The sequence below is a fragment of the Myodes glareolus genome, chromosome 11 (genome assembly GCF_982192425.1).
Source record: "Myodes glareolus chromosome 11, mMyoGla1.1, whole genome shotgun sequence".
NCBI lineage: Eukaryota > Metazoa > Chordata > Mammalia > Rodentia > Cricetidae > Myodes > Myodes glareolus.
In genome coordinates this window covers 19,401,539-19,421,031 of record NC_142036.1, presented here as the reverse complement: position 1 = coordinate 19,421,031, position 19,493 = coordinate 19,401,539, and the positions used below count along the sequence as shown (strand labels likewise).

Below are 19,493 nucleotides of genomic sequence, written 5' to 3'. Positions count from 1 at the left end.
AACTCATGGTACGGACAGCCCATCAAGATCAAAATTATCTTTGGCTGTCTTAAACTATGCTTCATAGCCACTTCTGTTTCCTGTTTTGTTTTGTTTTGCTTCAGATAAGGTCTCACTATGTGCACGCATAGTGTATAGCCAGGGCTTAGAACCTGGTTCCCAAACCTCACCGCTTCGCAAACTCCTTCTGGCCACGGGCTTAAGGTGTGGGTCAGGAGGGAAATGGAGAAAGACCTTCAGTCCCCCCTTAGAAATCAGCGGACCATTCCCCACCTTTAAAAGACACAGAAAAGGACAAGTTTGGAGATCAAGTTAAATGTCCCAATTTATTTTCATAACTTGAAACCAGAACAAACTTGGTCTTGAACAAGCGTACAAATGAAATGGCAGACACATGCTGAACTCAACATTGTGACATTAAGGGAAAAAAAGAGGCCCAAAATCTTGTACAGAGAAGAAAAGGAACAATCAATATTTTACTAAGCCATATTGAAATGACCTCCTGTCATCTCAACATTTTATCCATAATTAAAAAAAACAAGTGCCTGTTTTTTAAAGCAGAGCACAAATACCAAGCAATAATAAATAGCTCCAAACTTGTTGTAAGAGACAAACCCTCTAGGCAAACAACAAAAGCTCATACGATAAGTAATAGAAAAGGTAATAAAAATATTTCGCCTCGCCAGTACAAAAGCAAACAGCTGGAATCAATGTGCCTTTGCTATGCAGGGCTGATAGAGAGAGCACCAAAATCACGGATTCACCTGCGTTCAACAAAACCTCGGACGGAAGGGTCAGGTGGAAGGCTGTTCACCTCGGGGTTCACATTTTGCTTAAAGTAAGCCAGTCTGCTCTCCCCTCCCCCTCCCATGACGACCCTCCAATGGCAAGTGGCAGGTTCGAATTGGGGGCAACTTTGGGTAAAGTTGTGGCAGTGTGGAACCCGACCTGAGGTCGGTTGGCTCACCCATGCTACAGCCCTTGACTGGGTCACCTGCTCCGGGGAGGTTGGTGGGTTGGTTTTCTCTTTGACAAGAGAAGCAAAATTCTCTTCTCTCTGCACTTGGCAGAGACTGACAATCCTTGTGCTTTAGGATGGCTTAGTCCTGGCATTCTGGTGACAGGTGAGCTGGTGAGCGCCGGCTAGCTTTTATGAGCACAGGAGAACCACACAGAGGCTCCCAGGCAGCTAACAGGGCAGCGCAGGGGCAGGGAGGCAGAAGGACTGGGCCTTGGGGCAAGCATACAGGACACTGAGACCTAGGCGTGGCACCCCACTTGGTCCCCCATCCTTGAGCTGTGCAAAGGTAAGTCCAATGGGAGACAGTGAGACAGACTTTGCATTTGAAGGACCAGCCTGGAAAGATGCACGGCCATGCTTTCATAAGCTGAAATGATGGTTTCTTACATTTCCTGAAATTAAAAAAAAATGGCTTCCTGATATAGATATTTGTGTGTGAAAAGTGTATTATTCCCTCATCCAATAAACAACTGCTACTGGACTTTAGAAAAAGGGGGAGATGGATGGGGAGGGGACAAAGAGGGGGAGGAAAATTAAAGAGGAAACGAACAGATTAGAGGATTGGTGGAGACTGGAGGAGGGTGGAGAGGGAACACGGAAGGGGAGAATGATGGAAAGGCACAGAATTCCTTCATCCCAGGCCCTCACCATTCTGAAACAGATGGAATTGCAGAGAAAAGCAGCGAAGCCGAGAAGGAAAGCGAGCAAGCGGACACTCTCCGTGGAACAGAAGGACCCGCGTTCAAGGCCCTTCTCAGTCCCTCCCGCACCAGTCTCAGTGGCAGAGGCTCCCCTGGGCCCAGCTGCTCCTTCCAGAGGCTTCGCTCCATCCAGGTCTGCTCAAGGGCAAAGGCAGCTGTGGATTCTCTCTCTGCTCTTGAGGGTGGTTAGGGGGCGGAAGGAGCAGCCACAGTAGTCATAGCCGAGTAGGGAGGTGACCCTGTTCTCTCAACCCCTACCCCTGCCATCCCTTTATCTGCTTGTGGCTGCACCAAGGAGGCCTGAAGCAAAGTTCGAGCATTCAGATCCTGAAGCCAATAGTTTGAGTAGGCCAATTCGGACAGAATCTACACAACTAATAAAATGACTCATGAACCAGATTTGACTCTTTCCTTTTGTGTCTTTTTTTTTTCTTGAAGGTTGTCAAACAACCCTTTTTTTCTCCTGTACAAGAGGACTCAACAGACAAATGTGGGTGAGGTTTTTTGTTTTTGTTTTTTTTGTTTTGCAATATTTTATCCTGCCAAATTAAAAAAATATATTATGGCAGCCTGTTTGTTTTTGTCTTTTTTTTTTTCTTTTTATTTCCAAATTCACTAACAAAAAGGTACATTAAATCCCTTTAAAAGGACAAGCTTACAGTTAAAAAATTACAAGCTCCGGTAAAAATACAGCGAGCGCCTACATCATATGAACCGACCGATATATCCATTCCAGAGGGGGGGAGAGAAAAATAAGCACAGGTCAGAAATGGGATTTGTTTTCTGCAAAGCAGTAACAATATTAAGCACTTTTTTTTTTCTACATACTTTTTCTACACGGTGTAGCAATCCCCTTTTAATCCCCAAATACAAGTTTCTATACATTTGTTTTCGAAATAAAAATTCAACACCCAAGGCAGAAAAAAAGGTCCTAAAACTCCGACTTTACAGTTACCGTGACGACAGATTTCATAGACCCACCATTTAAAACTTACTGCAACGGTTTCAAGGAAAAGAAAAAGGACTTTTTTTTTCTCATTTTGTAAAATGCCCAGGCATTCTCAATTATTACAAATACTGGTCCACTTTGACAGTAATCAAGAAATTTCAATATATATAATGTATACTAAAACCCCGTCACCAAAAGAAAACAATATACACGTAGCCATTGTGGCATTTCTGTATAACCTATTAAGCAAACTTTGAAAATAAAATAAAATAAAAAAGATCGCTCCAACACACATACACACGATTTCTTTTACCCTTGTATGTATCCAATACTGTAAACGTGTTTTTAAGACAGAGTGCACTAAATTTAAATTTAGGAAAAAAAAAATTAGCCATTGTTCCTGAATTGTTTTTGTTGTTTGTTTTTTCATTCAACGATATCGGCTTGTGTCACTTGAGTTTTAATTCAGCAGTAAATCACCTCCACTCCACATCTAAGCAGCGTTGTCCCAAAAAGAAAAGGGGCTGAAAACAATTCTGCTAATGGATGTCCAGGGCTGTGCTGGGGTTATTTCTTCATTTGATTGGGTCTTATGGCATTTTCACGTCCTCTATCTTCAACCGGGATTTTTTTTTTTAATTTAAAGTAAATGTGGCTTTGTTTCTAAAGAATGTACTTTTCTTGTTTGCTTTTTAAAGTCTTTTCATCTCAAAAAAAAAAAAAGAGTTTTGCATTTGTCTCAAGAGACTCAAATAGGAAGATCAGTTTTCAAGGCACGCACATCAAATTGAATGGCAGTAGAGAAACTGTCCAATAAATTATTTAATTTTGTTCTTTATAGTGCCAGTATTGTGAATGCCACGCTTAGCAATACTGACACTCCATCTCAGCTGTCCCTTACAGTTTAACCCACCTCTGGGCCAAAGACAAGAATATGCTGCAATTTCTTGTTTAGAAGCCATTTAATTTAAATGCAAACAAAAGCTTTAAAGTGCGGGTCAACAGAATTCAAACATCAAATCCGAACAAGTCCAATGTATAGGATGTCCCAACTAATTGGAGGAAGGAAAAAAACAAAAATCAAAAAATGGAAGCAGCGTGGAGCACCTTGGAGGGTACTCCTCCCAGCTTCTCCAGCAAGAAACCAACAGGCAAGATTCCCCTGCCCAACAGTGCGGCCAGCACTAGCCGAGAGACCCTGGAGGTAACTCCCCTAGGTCATCGTCAGGGCCAGTTGTCTGCTTGGGACACGGCCAATTACCAACCACTGTAGCAATGGACATCTGGGATTTAGCTGTAGGCTGGGTAGTGAAAGAGAGAGAAGCCTAAACGAACATTGTTAGTCGCTTCCTGCCACCGCAGGCCACCACTGTCTACCCAGTAGGTACCCTCAGCCCATTTTATACAGCCAAATCTACAGTAAAGGGCAGAGATACACCAAGTTCCCCAGAAAAGGACAGTATCTCCTGGGAACACACAATTGCAGGAGGCTGGGGCTGTTCCTAGAGCCACCTGGGAAAGTTTCTCCGGGTCCCGAGTGCAGGAGAAGCTCGCTTGCCACACACCCCTCCCTCCAAGTTTTCCTTCCTAACATGAAAGTTGAATTCCACACAGTTATCTCTGCGACTCAGGAGGACATCAGTGCTAAGTCTCCAATCGGATGCTAAAACAAAGTGCTACAACGTTAAAGATTGTAATCCGCTGTACATCCACCTCCCAGAAAAAAAAGTTTTTGAAAGTCACCCCCTCCCCGAAAAAAAAAAAAAAAACCCACATGCCACTTTTTTTTTTTTTAATTTCAGGACAAAAGTAAATGATGAAAAGGCAAACAACTTCAAAAGTCATTTAAGTGTTGGCTTCTTGACAAGAAATTACACATGCTTAGCTTAAATTTCAAAAAAGCAGCACCCCCCCACACACACAAAAATTATAATTTAAAAGATAGCTTCCCTCTACATCACTTGCGAGTCATTGCTCAAACTACTACTGGGTTATTAAAAAATGAAGGGATGGATACCCAACAAAATCTTTTAAAGGAATTTAAACAGAAATAATAATAATAATAAGTACCTGCACATACATGCCAAAAAATTACAAAACCCAATAAATACAGAAATTATTGCACAGTTAAAAGGCTCCACAATTTTTTTTTTTAATTTTTACTGCCTTAATCAACCCTCAGGTTTCCATAGGACTTCGCAGACACAGGTTAGGTTGGACTGCCGCCTCCCTGGGCCCCGGGGACACAGAGGCCAGTCCGGTCACGGGTCCCATTGGCGATGATTGGCAATGGTCACGCTGTACAGACGCACGCGGTGCCCCCCTGCACACGCGCTTAGCTCCTCTCGGCCTGCTCGATTTTGACATCATTAGTCAGCAAGTGTTCACCGTGCCACTTTTTCATGTGTTTCTCCAGGGTGCTGTAGACGCTGAAGGGCATCTGGCAGATGTCGCAGCGGTACACCTCCTTGCCGATCTGCCCATGCGTCTTCATGTGGCGCGTGAGCTTGCTGCTCTGCGCACACGCGTAGTTGCACAGCTCGCACTTGTAAGGCCGCTCTCCGGTGTGGCTCCTCCGGTGCACCGTCAGGTTGCTACAGTTCTTGAAGACCTTGCCGCAGTACTCGCACGTGTCGCTGCGGCGGCCCTCCTTGGAGCTCGGCCGCCCAGGACCCGGGCCACCCAGGTGAGGCGTGCTGCCCCCGCTCGCTGTGCCGCTGCGCCCCGACAGCCCACCATCCAGCAGGTCCCCCGGCGGTGTGGAGAAACGCAGGCTACCGTTCTCGGACGAGTGCTCGGACGATGTGGCGAAAGGTGACTGGCGCGCGTCCGTGAAGCCCAGGAACGGGTCCTTCATGAAGTGGCGTGAAGCGGCGTAGCCCACGAGCCACTGCGAGTACACGTTCTCGGATGGGATGAGAGCAGCGGGAGGCAGCTCTAGGTCCTTCTCCACCTTGATGCGCTTGGCCGCGTGAAGCGCAGGGCCACCAAGCCCAGGGCTGGGCAATGGTGCAGGCTTGCGTGGGAAGAGAGCAGGAAAGGGCTCTGTGCCTGGTGCAAAGGCCCCACCACGCCCGTTCACCGCACCCGGTGCACCTGCGTCCCCGCAGCCACCAGCACCCGTATCACCCGCATCACCTGCACGCTTTAGGAAGGCGCCACGCTTCTCCCCATACTGTGGCAGAGCGCCCAGCCCCGCGTCCTCCATCACCTTGCCCAGTGCCAGGGCTTTCTCATCCGCCAGCGCCGCGGCTGCGGCACCCGCACCTGCCACGCCGGGCACGCCGCCCCCGTTTTCACGGCCACGGCCCAGCTCCGAGTCCATGCTGAAGCTCGACTCAGGCCGGCTCTCATTCTCCAGCAGCAGTTCCTCTTCTTCCTCCTCCTCGTCCTCATCGTCCTCAGGCTCGGGGCCCAGTGATGGATCGCTCTCGTGGTGACGGAAATCGCCATCGGCCGCTTTGAGGTCGCCAGGCAGTTCGCTGGTGCCTGGCTCTGGGGAGCTGGCAGCCGACAGTCCGTCATCAGAGCGGCCGGCCAGCGAACCGGCCTTGTGCATGTGCGTCTTCATGTGGCGCTTGAGCTTGCTCGCCTGCGAGCACGCGTGGTCGCACAGCTGGCACTTGTAGGGCTTCTCGCCCGTGTGGCTGCGCCGGTGCACGATGAGATTGCTCTGGAATTTGAAGGTCTTGCCGCAGAACTCACACGACTTGCTCTTGGCGGGCGGCTGTGGCGGCGGCGTGCCCGCGGGCATGGGTGGCAGCGGTGGCGTGCTGAGAAACGGGGACTTGGGGCTGGGCTGGAAAGGGTTCAGCAGCCGGTGCATAGGGTTGCCACGGCCTGGGGACACAGGTGGCGGCGTGGAGCTGTTGCCAGCCAGTTCTCGCAGCCGCCGCGAGAAGTCCATGGCGGGAGAGTCTATGGCCATGGGGTTCAGGCGCATGACTCGGTCGAAGGCACTGGGGTGCTGGGCCACGAGCCCCATCTCCTCTGCACTGAGGCGGTGTGGGTCCAGGTGATGGCGCGGCGGTGGGCTGAAAAGCGGCGGCGTACCTGGCAGGCGGCCCTCGCCGAAGCCGGGGTGGTCCCGCAGAATGGGGCCCGTCATGCGCAGCAGGTTGAAGGGGTTGCTGTCCCCAAGAAAATTCATGAGTGGGGACTGCGCTACGGCCTCCGGCCCAAGCGGAGGCGGGATGGTGAGCCTGGGCGTGAGCGAGCTGCTGGCCGGCCCGGGCTCCAGGTAGATGCGGAAGCCGTGCGTGTTCTGTGCATGCTGCAGCAGAAACCAGGCGCTGTTGAAGGGCTGCTTGCATGTTGTGCAAATGTAGCTGGAAGGCTCATCTTTACCTGGGGAAACACAAAGGAGAAAAGCAGGGCGTGAGCAGCTTTTGGGAAGCTGGGGTAGCCACAGGGTGGGCAGGCCTCACTGCCTCCGCACACGGCTGAGGACAAGATCTATGAACAGACCCAGGAAAGCCTTGGAGTCATTCGTGCAGCAGAGGGGTAGACAGGCCTCACTCTGACCACCCAGCCGGCAGGAAACAATGGGATCTATGAGTAGTCCCCGGGACTCCAGGGGATCACTTTTGCAGCCTAGGAGTGGACAGGCCTCACTGTCTCTACCCAGACGGCAAGGGACAACAGGATCTATGAGCAAACCCCGGCTCACCAGGGAATGGTTTGCATTCAATAGGCCGGGCTTTGCTCCCCTTAAAAAATGTTCTTATTTTCATCATTTTGGGGACCAGAGAGGAGGGAATGACAATGGTTACAGTATGTAAAAGACAGCCAAGGTAATAAACCTCACCCCTGCACCATCTAGACCAGGATTTTTGACTCAGTCACTGTTGACATATAGACCCCACCCTCATAATTCACTGCTGGGTGAAAAGGAGGTAGAAGGCCTCACATAGTAAATGCTGATATCCCCCACCCTCTACTGATGCACACAGGAAGGTATACACGTCATCAAAAGTCTCCTGTGGGATTAAAAACTCCACCTTATCCTCCCCACGGGGACTACTGACTCCACTGCTTTGCAAACTTAACTTTTTTTTTTTTGAACAGAAATCACTATGAAGCTCTGTGGCAGAATTTATGGATGAGGCCTTACATTCAATTCCCAGCGCTGCTAGAGACCGACATCCAGATAGCGCTATGATACCTTGCCTGCATTTGAGATCTCAGCCACAGGAAATTTCTGTGTCATGGGCCAGTATCTGTGCAGGAAATACCGTCCAATAGAAACCCAGATATGTGAAGCAAGACTAACGCAGTTCAGAAGTCTGTTGTTCTGTGAAAGCCACCCTTACCTATGGCCTCGCACACACCCACAGTGTGGAAATCAGCTCCACAGTCCCTGAGGAGAGCAGAAGGTGAGGGGGGGGGGGGCTCCAGCCTAAAAGAGTGGTTTGATGTCTTCCGCCAGAAGACAAAGGAATGAGAAGAGGTCGCCAAACGTGACAGCAGTCAGGACGGACAGCCACATGTGTTGATTTGTTACAACTGGCTCGGGTGACATCAGTAACAAATGCTAGTGGACATTAGTGGCCCCGAGCCAAAATACCATGCACATGTCAGTTACCGGGGCAGTCGTAAGATGGAGGCTGGACCTTTCGTCTGGAGTGGTTGACCTCGATGTGAGGCCGCATTCTGCCTGCCAGAACCTTCCTAATGCTTTAGATGAGTAAGACAGGCGTGGACAGGCCTGTCTGCCTTCATCGGATGCAGCGGCTCAGAGGGGGTAAGAATAGGCCTCTCATTCCAGACCTGGCACAAAGGATGGCAACCTCAGTCTCGAAAAGCCCCTCTCCTCTGTTTAAACTTGCCTGTATCAAAAAAGACACCAAGTCAAGAGTTTCAAACTCCCCAGCAGAGCCAAACATGAACAGTTACCACGCCCCGCAGCAGACAGCGCGGGCCAGAATGGACCTGACAAGCCCCCATCTTTGCTTACCTCAGCCTACCCAGGGACTTCTATAACCCTGGGTAGATAACACCTTCACTTCCACGAGCTAATTACATTTCCTAGTCGGTTGTATCCCTTGCTGTGTATCTACATTCTAAAGTCTGTCTCGGCCTCAGTTCCCAGTGTGTACCTAAGTCAGGCCTCCACGGCCCACAGAAAAGTACTAATGTCATCGTGGGGCAGGACTGAGATACCCTCTGACCATGGCATCGGCAGACCCAGAGTAAGCAGCACTGGAATCAGAGACATGCTTTTGCAAGGCAGGGATTATCCCATAATCCCCTGATAGTGTATCTGTGGGTTTGGCGTGGTAGGAAGTAAAGCAGAGAGAAGGAGGGGAATAAAAGAATCCTAAAGTCCAGCCTCTTTCTGCTGTATATGTGTATTCCTGTGTGCAGAGAAGTATGCATGTGCATATACATGCTTGTGGAAGCTAGCGGACAACTTTGGGTGTCGTTCCTTACCAAGTACCATCTTAGGCAGGGTCTCTCCTGGGGACCTGAGGCTCACAGACTAGGCGAGACCGACTGGCCAGTATGCCCCAGAGATCTTCCTCTGCCCACCTCCCCAGCACTGAGAATATGAGTGAATGGCTCCACCCCTTGCTTTGTATGTGTATTCTAGGGATTGGACCACCTCTCCAGGCCTCACCCCATTTTTGTAAACTGCCTCAGGAGCACTGGGGATACAGCGCGATGGTAGAGTGCTGGCCTAGAGGACATGAGCTCCTACGTACAATCCTCAGCCCCAGCCCCTCCGGGGAAACAAAGTAGCAGAAAAACAAAAAACCAATCAGGGAAAGCAGAGGCTATTGCCTTCTTCAGGTGTCCTAGCCTGTGTAGACGGGTCTGCACTCCACACAGGACCCCAAGTGTCACAGGCCTGGGCAGCCAAGATGCTCACAATCAGGGCCTTCCTTCAACTAACAGAGAAGCAGTGCCTCCCAAAGTCCTGACACTCCCCCCCCCCCCCAACCCCAGTGCTCAGTTTATTCTCTAATGTGCTTCAGGGACAGGATGCCCTGCCTCAGACAGCTCACACGGAGCTGACCAGAAGACAGGTTTAGACTCCTCACACCGTGTGTGTGTGTGTGTGTCTGTGTGTGTGTGTGTTTCATAAGAATACACGTCCCTTTCAGACACTTTGGAGCTACTAACACAAACGAAATACCACGTCCTAGGAGGTCACAGTTGTTTCTGCAGCCTTCTCTGGGCCCCAGCCACTCTAAGTAATGGATTTATGGCACATGGCTGCTGAGGTCTGGGGTGCTCTTAAGCTGGGCCCCATTGCTTCTCAGTGTCTCCATTTCCTCAAGTAGCTGTGAAGCACTTCCTGCCGCTTTATCTGGTGGCCACACATTTTCTAGATTGTTCTAAGGATACCAGTCAAGCAAAGGGCTAGCCAACAGATACAAAAGCCCAAAGCCGATTAGGTAGCCAAAATAACTGATCACATGCCCACATGTTCCAAAACTCAGACACCTCTTGAAGGTATGTAGGGGTGGATGTCACCTAACTGTGAGGAGGGAAAGAGGGCTGCTTGCTTGTCAAGTCAGATCTTAGGGCCGTTTGTCACCCCAGGGTGAGAGTTATCTTTATCGGAACCCCTAAATGTCAGTACATAGAACTCCAAGATTCACTGTAGGCAGCAGCCTCCCCAGTACCTGAAGGAGGAAAAAAAGTCTCCCAGCATTTGAAGGCCCTCCCTAAGACAACTCCCTTTCCAGCCACCCCCTTCTTGTTTTAAAATAAAAATGTTCATTTCCATATGATGACCTCATGGCTCTCTCTCTTGCCTCGAAATAGCCCTGAGCACAAGACTGCTCACTGTAAGAACGGAACCATGTCAGAGAGACTTTGACGAGCCACTTGGAACATCTCTCTCTTCGAGAACTGAGTAATGTTCCAGATGCAGCGCACTCACAGACGGCTGGCTTTTAGACGTGACAGGAGAGCCTTAGACAGCAGGCTGCTCTGACTCAGGGCTGGCCTCGGCTCATCCCGAACTTTCCCTCATTGTCCCCTCCTCTCATACTCACAGCCACCTGCCCACAGGTGTTCTGGATGTCGTGCAGCAGGAGGTGGCTGCTTTGTTAAGGAACTGGACAGGGTCCCCTGGCCTCACATGGCTGCTGTGGTAGCTGCTAAAGATCCCAAGTGCTGGGTCCTGATTACTTCTGAAGCACCGGTCCTGGCCTACAGACCTAGAAATGCCACTAAACCACACAGAGCAACCCAGAACCCAGGGCCCCGCCATGTCTGTCCTTGCTTCCTCCCTCCCTATTTTCATAGATCTGGAAAGCACACATGAAGCCTTCTCTGTTCTTGCAGCTACCAAGAGGCCATCTTATCATTTTCAAATGCAGACTCTTCCCCCAGATCTGTGCTGACCAGAGGCCCCCACACTCAGGAGCATCACTCAACACGTATGCTTCGCTCGCTAACAGGTCCACCAAACAAATGATGTCACTTCATTGAGTCTTGATTCCCAGTTACTAAAACAGAAAAAGTGCACCTGCCTCCTGGGGGGGGGGGGGGCGGGAGGCAGTGAGGTCCTTCCTGCCTCTGTAAACTGTGCATTGTTGTATAGATGTGGCAGTAGGCATCTTAGATTTTGGGTTTTGTCACCCATCCTTGTATGTAGCTAAGGGTGTTTCGGGGATGCCTTTTGGTTTAACTGTTGGTAAAAAGGCCTGGATGAACTGCAATGCAGCTTGCCTTAAAAATAGCAACTCCATTGAGAAGTCTACAGATGTCGGGGGGTGGGGTACTTCTGTCCACGCAGGAGAACTGGCCCGGGCCTCCTGGACCTGTCAGTAGGCCACAGCACCGCACAGCAGTTTGGCATTTCCACTGCCTCGGCTCATGCCATCCCGCCTCTGAGGGAAGCTGGGTGAGGATCATAAGCACGCTAGATCATGAGGACTTTCAGTTTAAAGAATCGAAGACACAGCCAGGAAGTGGCAGGACCACACCCTCACCATCTTCCCAAGCCCTGTACAGGACCCCAGTGGACTCCGTGCACAACCTGCCAACCACGGGGTCTGTCACCCTTTCCATACGTGTAGAGGTCAGTTTCACAATAACAGTGCTGTCTCAGGGAGGGACACTGATTGTCCTTGGATGGCTGCCCCGTTAGGCCTACTTTCACCCTAACCTGGACAAGCGGAGCCATTTTTCAGAGGAGCCATTTTTCAGAGGAGCCATTTTTCAGAGTCAGAGAGCCTACTGGGAGGCACATGCTACTTGGGGGCCTAGTGAAGGGACCACATGGCACTAAAATGGCTGAACGTGGGGCATGAAGTTTTACCCCGGATGCCTCTCAATGATTGTCCTCACCCAGTACCCAAGCAGTAGGCCAGTTTAGCCTCTACCACCACCAACAACAACTGTTAAGTGCTGTCTCCCTAGCTTCACAATGGCATTAAGTACAACCATTTTTCAGGTGACATATAGGCCCCATGTTCATTTAAAAACTGCTTCCCAGCTAGGTGGTGGTGGCGCACACCTTTAATCCCAGCACTCAGGAGACAAGAGGCAGGAAGATCTCTGTGAGTTCAAGGTCATCCTGGTCTGCAGAGTGAGTTCCAGGACTGACTCCATAGCTACTGAGAAACGCTATCTCGAGTTGTACTCCGATGACGGTAGCACACTGGCCTAGCATGCATGGAGCACATCCTGCCGGTTGCCAAGTCGCTCAATCAGCCCTCAGTCCTGGGAGGTGGAAAGCAGAGTGGAGGAATGACAGAGGGAGCCTCGGACAGTAGGAAATCCGCACCGTGAGCCAGGGATGAGCTAAGAACACCAGGGGCCTCACGCAAGACTCTCCCGGCTCAGAAAGCACAACCTGCCATCAGTGCCACTTCACAGATGACGAAACCGAGGCCTGGAAGAGATAAAGGGATCTGCCTGATGTCCCACAGCTGGCAAGTGGCAGGGAGATATTGTCCTGATAAAAGCTGCTCAAGAGAGAAGTGTCCAGAGCTCAGGAACCTAGGGTGGGGGATAGGGCCCCTATGTCTTCCATCCCAGCTTATGTGCAAATAAGAAAAGTCAAGATCTGTAGGTTTAGGCTATAATTATGGTACATGCGTTCGGCTGATTGGCTCATGAGAATGGAGCAGATCCACAAGCGACCCACAAGCAGGGTGTGACGGCATGGTAGCTGTGACAGCGGCTGTGGGGGTGGGGTTATGATCGCTGACACTTTGTGATGCCCTCAGTGGAACAGACAGATTCTTCTATTGGAATCCTCTTTGGCCTGTGTTTCAGACAGTCTTGAGCAAACACAGGGAGCCTGGGCCTCTCTGCTGCCTGTGGGTCCCAGCACACAAGAGCTCGAGCAGTGGGAACCGGACGGGGCAGGGCTGAAAACAGTCAAGCATAGATAAACCTTTCACTCAATGACAGGCGGGGCTGGTCGCCCTGTGCATGCTTGGTGCTCTTCCGGCAGCTAGATACATTCAGCTCTCAGTCCAAGGGGAGCTGGCGGTTACCTTGTAACTATTTCCTGAAAAGTATGAGTGATGGAGGTGGGGAGATGGCTCAGTCAGGAAAGTGCTTGCCTCTAACAAAATATCCAGGCTCAACGAGGCATGTTAGGAATCCCAGTGTGGGGAAGCAGAGTCCGGAGGCTCCCAGACGTCCATTCACCAGTTAGCCAGTTAGCCTACCCAGGTCGGCAGTTTCTAGGCTTGTCAAGAAAGTTTGAGAAGTAGATAATATTTGAGGTTGTCCTCTGGCCTCTAACACATATGCACCCATACACATGAGCGTGTGCACGCACACATACAAACACGGGGTTGTATGAATGGTGCTGGGGGAAATTTTAGGGCACTAACAGAAGATGCACGGGCTTGACTGCATTGGGGGGGGGGCTATAGAATCTGTATTGCACTGGATTCTGTCCTACACTCCCGTAATAATTGCACACTGTGACCAAATACAGAGGAAAACAAAGGCAATACAGGCACGCGACTAGCTTTGGACTATCTATGTAGACTCCATCTTGTGGCTGGATTCCAAGCTGAGGGCCGGGACTGCAACCCCCACAGTGGTGACCATCATAGGTGTGATTTAGCGTCTGCGCCTTGTGGCCCTGCGGTTCGCTGCAGCCTGGGACATTTCCTTAGTCTTTGCAAACAGAGCTCCTTCAGATCTGCGTGCAGTCAAGTTGATGGACATCAATCATGGAGGTTCGGGGTTCTCATTGGGAAAGGGGAAGCCTTGCTGGGGTTGTTTATTGTAGTCAACCGCCAGGACAGGGTCCTCTGCCCTGTACTTCCTGGGTACAGTACACAGCAGGCGACTCCGAGACACGGAAAAGGCACAGCCTACACCAGCCACCATATTCTGTGTGTTTTCTGTGTGTTTTCCCATGGTATGTGACACAGAAAATGTCACCACCAGGTTTCACGGAGTACCTGTCTTCTGTTCCCAACTGTGATTCCTCACAGTCAGGCCCACTTCATGCTGGTCACCATGCCGGATCCACATTCTCTGAACTCAGCCTTGCTATCTCAGAATCGTCACACGAAGAAGAAGAGTTTTGACCCAAATTCCTTAGGAAAAAAAAAATCAAATCTCGTCACAGGCCAACGGGCCCTACAATCACACAGCTTGTTAACTGGAAAGCCGGAATTCGCACTCAGATCCGTCTGAGCTGGGATCGCTCCGGGTCTTTATTCACAGCTAGCTGCCGCCTCACAAAAGAAGTGCCAACTCTACGGTCTCCAGTCCTGAAGGGGGCCTGGACCACTCAGTGTAGTCACTCCACCTATGCCAGCAAACACCAGACAGCTGGGCAGGCAGGGAAGCCTAGCAGTAAGGGTTGAAGTGCAGAAAAAGGTCAAGAAGAAAGAGGTGTGCCATTGAAGAGACTCTTGCTCTCTCTCCCCCTGTGTGGAACCAGTGTAGCAGAGATGACCATGTGGCTTCATCTACCAGGTGTTAACACACCCTGGGAGAAAAAGCTCTGTGCTCACCACTCTCACCACAGCGGCAAACCAACTGCCACACAGTCGACTCAACAGCCAAGTCTTACTGGAAATGGGACTCTCGCTCCCCTCCCTTCCAGGAGGCCACGGGCTGGGGCATGGGCATAGTGGCCAGCAAAGCATCAGACCCAGAAGACTGTCAGGCTGAGCTGAAGCTGTGAAAGGACTTCAGAGATACTGAGGGAAGACACAGAAAGATTCGGGCTGGGGCTGGAGGTGATAATCCAGCCACACCCGAGAGGATCAGAGGTGCTGAGGTGAGGGAGATGGAACTGCAAGGTAGACTTTGGGAGGACAGGCAGCCGTGATGGAGGACACAGCTCTGCCTGCTGGAGAATGAGAGGGAAGTGGGAGATGCCACAGCCACCCCACAGAATCCAGAAGTTTTACATTCCAGAGCCTTGGACGCAGGGCTGGCCCCACCCACCCACTCAGCCTCCCAAACCACACTAAATACCAAATGTTAAGAATCCGTCTGTTCCCAGGAGTTCCGTATCCAAGGTGGCACTAGGTCTGGAAACCCAGAAACTGTACCTATGTCCCCAGCACCCTTTATCCTTGTGCTGGCCCCTCCCTCTTGCTCTCTTTGCACTCTGCAGGCGTATAAAGGTGAGCCAGGATCCCCGAGCATCCAGACATGGGCTGCTTCCATGGAGATACTGTCCAGCAAGACCTTGGTGCTTATGGGATTCCCAACAAGCGTTCAAGCCACTGGTCCCTAATAAAGAGTGAGTCCTGCAGCTTGGGAGCCCCAGGGAAGACCCTCTGGGGACACCCTAACATTGGCTTTAGACAAGGGAGAAAGAACAGGCTGACAGAGGAAAATAAGAGCATGGGTATGGTACCTTTGATACAAAGAGAGGAATCCCTGGAGGTGTTAGGAAACACTAGAAAGGTTTGGAGCCCATCTGAGGAGAGACTGAAAATGTGTGCAAGCAAAGAAAAAAAGAAACTTAGCCAGATATAGAGTAAACTCCAACTTCTAAAAATCTCAGTGAAAACAGTCAGAGTAAAAAAGAAAAATATTTTTTTCAAGTCCATATGCAAGGCCTTCACACATCAAGAACTGTCTTGTCTAGCAAAACCTCACTATAGCAAAGAATGCCGGTGACGCCCTCGGACAGTTTTCCACTGGATGCCCCTCTACCTTCCCGACTTTGGAGGCAACAATAGAAACACAACATGGGGCCAATCTCTGAAGACCTCTAATGTAGGAGGGGGCTCTCTATCTGTCTCTCAAAAGGTCGATTATCCCAGAAAACCTTTCACTTGACAGCTGAGGGCCCGGAATCCACACCTTCAGGACCAGCGTGGTCTAGGCTAGGCACAGCAGAACGTCAGCTGCAGGCACCATGCGGCCCTATGTCCCAAAACAGCCTGTACTTCAACCGTTCAATTTTGTGGTCGGACCAGGTGCGCGCCGTCAGACTCGGGAAACAGACACCCAGCTCCAAAACAAAGAGAGATCTCGGACGAAGAGGCACATCCGACCGAGGAGGGCGAAAAACACTGGTGTTTGTCACCGACAGGAAGACTGCGGAGGGCAGGATGCACAAGGCACGGGAGGCAGATCCCATGAAATCTGCATGTTGGAGGCGTCTCGGAACCACGCCAACACTCCTCCAGTGGGACTGTCTCTCAGTGTGTGTGTCCTTGTGTGGGCAAGTGCACATGTGTCGGGAGGAGGTGGCCAGAGTGTGTGTGGAGGCCACCTAGGACACTACTCCTCCGGAGCCGTCCATCTTGCATCTGCTCTGTTTTGTTTGGCGACGGGGCCTCTCACTGGCCTGCAGCTTATTCAACAGGCTGGACTAGCTGGTTAGAGAGTTCCAGGCCTGTTTTGGCCTCCCCAGCCCTGAGATCACAGGTTCATGGCACCATGTTTGACTTGGCTTTTTAAAACATAGGTTCTAGGGATCGAAGGCAGGTCCTCAGGCTTGCAAGCAAGAGTTTCACCAAGGGTGCTACCCTCAGCCCCCTCCTGTGAGATGCGAGGTGCCGACGGGCAAATTCATCTGAGCAGTGTGCCATCCCATGCCACCCCCGCCCAGGGAGGGTCTTTCAAAAGCTCTGGAGCAGGAGTTGCATAGAGAATGTGCCAGAAACTGGTAAACCATACTTATCACTTTAATGGCCAAAAGGCAATGAATTCAGGAAACAAACAGAAAAGGCAGGGAGCCACTGCAAGTGTGTGGGGGCGCCCACGTGTGCACCCTGTACTCCCTCACGGCAGCCGAACCTCGCCCAGTGGATGTCCTTCCCTCCTAGGTGACACAGGAGCTCATGTGTCATGGCTTCCTTCCCAGGAAACTCTCCATCCTTCCTCCCTTTCCTTACATCCACAAAAATTTCCACTTTCTACCCCAAGAAGTATGACCAGGGCAGTAAATCTCGTTTTAATGGAGTGTACGTTTAGCTCTGAGGAGATAATTGACGTTATGGAGAGCCTTGACGCCGAGTTATATAGGTTAGCTAATGCAGAGGGGACTCATTACCGACACACTACAAACAAGTCGTAATATATGTATATTGTTCTGAGTGGTGTTATAGCGAAAGTGTTCCGGTCCACGGGGATTGATGAAGCACAAGAAAACAGCAGATCCGCACTTGTAAATTTGTCTCATTTGTCTCTGAAGTTAAAGGTTATTCCCTTGTTCTGAATTTGTAATAAAAACATGCTAGCCCAGGGTTTGTGGAGAATGTTTGAATATTTAAATTGTGTATAATGATAGGCAATTATAGGGTAAAAACTGGACCTTATGAATGGGGGGAGTGCCATGTGCCCCAGAGTGCTTACCCCCATGACTCTTTTATCGTCGATGCATTTTGTACGCACCCCCACCCCCACTCCCACCCCCCCCCCCGCTCCTCCCCCAAGGGTTGAGGTACACACCACATTCCACAGCCACTGAGCAGGGACCAGCTAGAGTCACGTTAGCCTGAGTAGGTGCCCCCCTTTCTCCATTTTGTTTCCTTTGGTATGCAGTGTGTCTCTCTAACCCCAGATGGAAGCTGAGGCAAAAGACTCTTCCTCAGAGCTGGTGTCAGGGCTGCTGTGTGGCTGAGGAGAAGGCAGCCTGGGTGCAAGAAGGGGCCCAACACGGGACATGTATGAATTCCCTCTGGCCCCCTTCCTCCGTGTTCCCACCCCCCCCCAGGAGAGGTTAGCAGAGAACCCCAGCTGTGCCCACAGCCCGGGGCGGGGACAGGGGTGGCGTTGTGGCTCTTCACTGCGGGCCCAGGTGCCCACCTGGTCCCAGCCGCCAGTCTACCCAGGTTAACCAACTACACTGGAAGAGTAACTCCAGCCAGCTTGTCACCAAGCACAAAAGTCATCAGCCAGTGACTGCTCTTTTTTGCACCACAATTAAGACGAATCAATACGACGTGCCACAAATGGTATTTTACTCTCAATAAGAACTGGAGCTGAGTTTATTCAGAATATTTTAGCGCTTCCCCGGGGGATTTTGGGCCGACGCAGATGGCAAATAAAGTACTCAGCCTAAGGCTACAGCACATTATGGTAATTCTGATGTCAGATGTACTTTAATATACAGCTCTATTTAATCACCCCATTATTTCACATTTCCATATGAAAAACCTGCGGCTCTGCTGCACAGCTTTCCCTCCGCCACCGTGCCAAGCTTCCTCCAGCCCTCTGCCGGCAGCCGGGCTGTGGTCATCCTCATCAGGCACGGCCCTCCAGCACTGGAGTTTCCGGGTACCCAGATGAACGATCAGAAAATCAGAGGACTCGGATGCAGGCCAACATCGCCACCGTGGAAGACAGAAGTTAAGCACACGTTCGCACAGAAAACTGAGGAATATGGGGTGACACCACACACACACACACACACACACACACACACACACACACACACACATAGACACACATGGACACACACACACGGACACACGGACACTGACAAGGAAAGAAATGAGTGTCAAACAGTGGTTACACTATGTTTACAACATCTCCTCCTTCAAACACTGACAGCCCTAGCATGGTGACCGCATGGCCAAGCATCCCAGTCCACCACAGCCTGTGACCCACACCAGCTGGACCAACTGGTCCTTTCAGCATCTTGCCCACCACTCTAGGATAGAAGGAAGAACACACAGGCAGCCAGGAGAGCTGGCCCAGTGACAAAGACAGTGGAGATTGGAAGGGGTAGAGCTGGGGAAGCACAGCCCAGAACTGTAAGGTCTGGGGCCAGAAGGTCCCTGGACCTGGATGCTGTAACAGAGAACAGGAAACCATGAAGCTCAGACCCCGGGAGAGGAGGGGTCCTGCGAATTCCACATGTCTGCAGAGCCTCAAGGCTGGCTGCCTGGCCAGCTGGCTGAGAGCTGTCAGAGGAAGCCAGAGTTTTGGCTGGGCCCAGGAAATCACTCTTGTGTAGCCACATGGCGTTCCAAAGAAGCTGGGCACAAACCCCATTGACCACCCAATTCTAGATTTCTTGAAGATGAGTCTGCTGAGAGGCAGTGACACCTGACACCTGGCTCTATAGAACCTCACAATGATAAGTTAATTTCAAGCCATAGAACATGATTATTGGAAATGGTTACAGCACGGGTCATTAGAGCAGGCATTTGCCTGGGAGCAGGCTGAGTTCTAAGAATGGGGGTGCAGAGGGGGTGAAGGACCTCCAAGGAAGGAGGGAAGTGGGGAGGGAGGAGAGTGGGGAAGGAGCAGGAAAGAAAGGAAAGACGGCAAAACCAAGCAAGTCCCAGAGAACATTCCATAGTCACCAGAAAATTCCTAAAAAGACTCTCTCACCAAGACAACTGTCAGAGCCAGGTGCTGGCTCATAACTGTAATCCCAGCACTTGGGAGGCAGGAGAGCTACTCTGAG

The 19,493-nt window shown here is 50.8% G+C and overlaps 1 protein-coding gene across 6 annotated transcripts in view; it reads right to left on the bottom strand.

The window, feature by feature from the left end:
* Window positions 1-307: 307 nt before the first annotated feature.
* Window positions 308-19,493, bottom strand: part of Bcl11b (BCL11 transcription factor B) — a 90,859-nt gene continuing 71,673 nt past the window's right edge. For all 6 annotated transcript variants that reach the window (XM_048431249.3, XM_087911518.1, XM_048431246.3 and 3 more), the window contains one exon: window positions 308-7,018. In XM_048431249.3, the coding sequence (XP_048287206.2) occupies window positions 5,007-7,018 (2,012 nt within the window). In that variant the 3' untranslated portion in view covers window positions 308-5,006. The remainder of the gene's footprint in view (window positions 7,019-19,493) is intronic.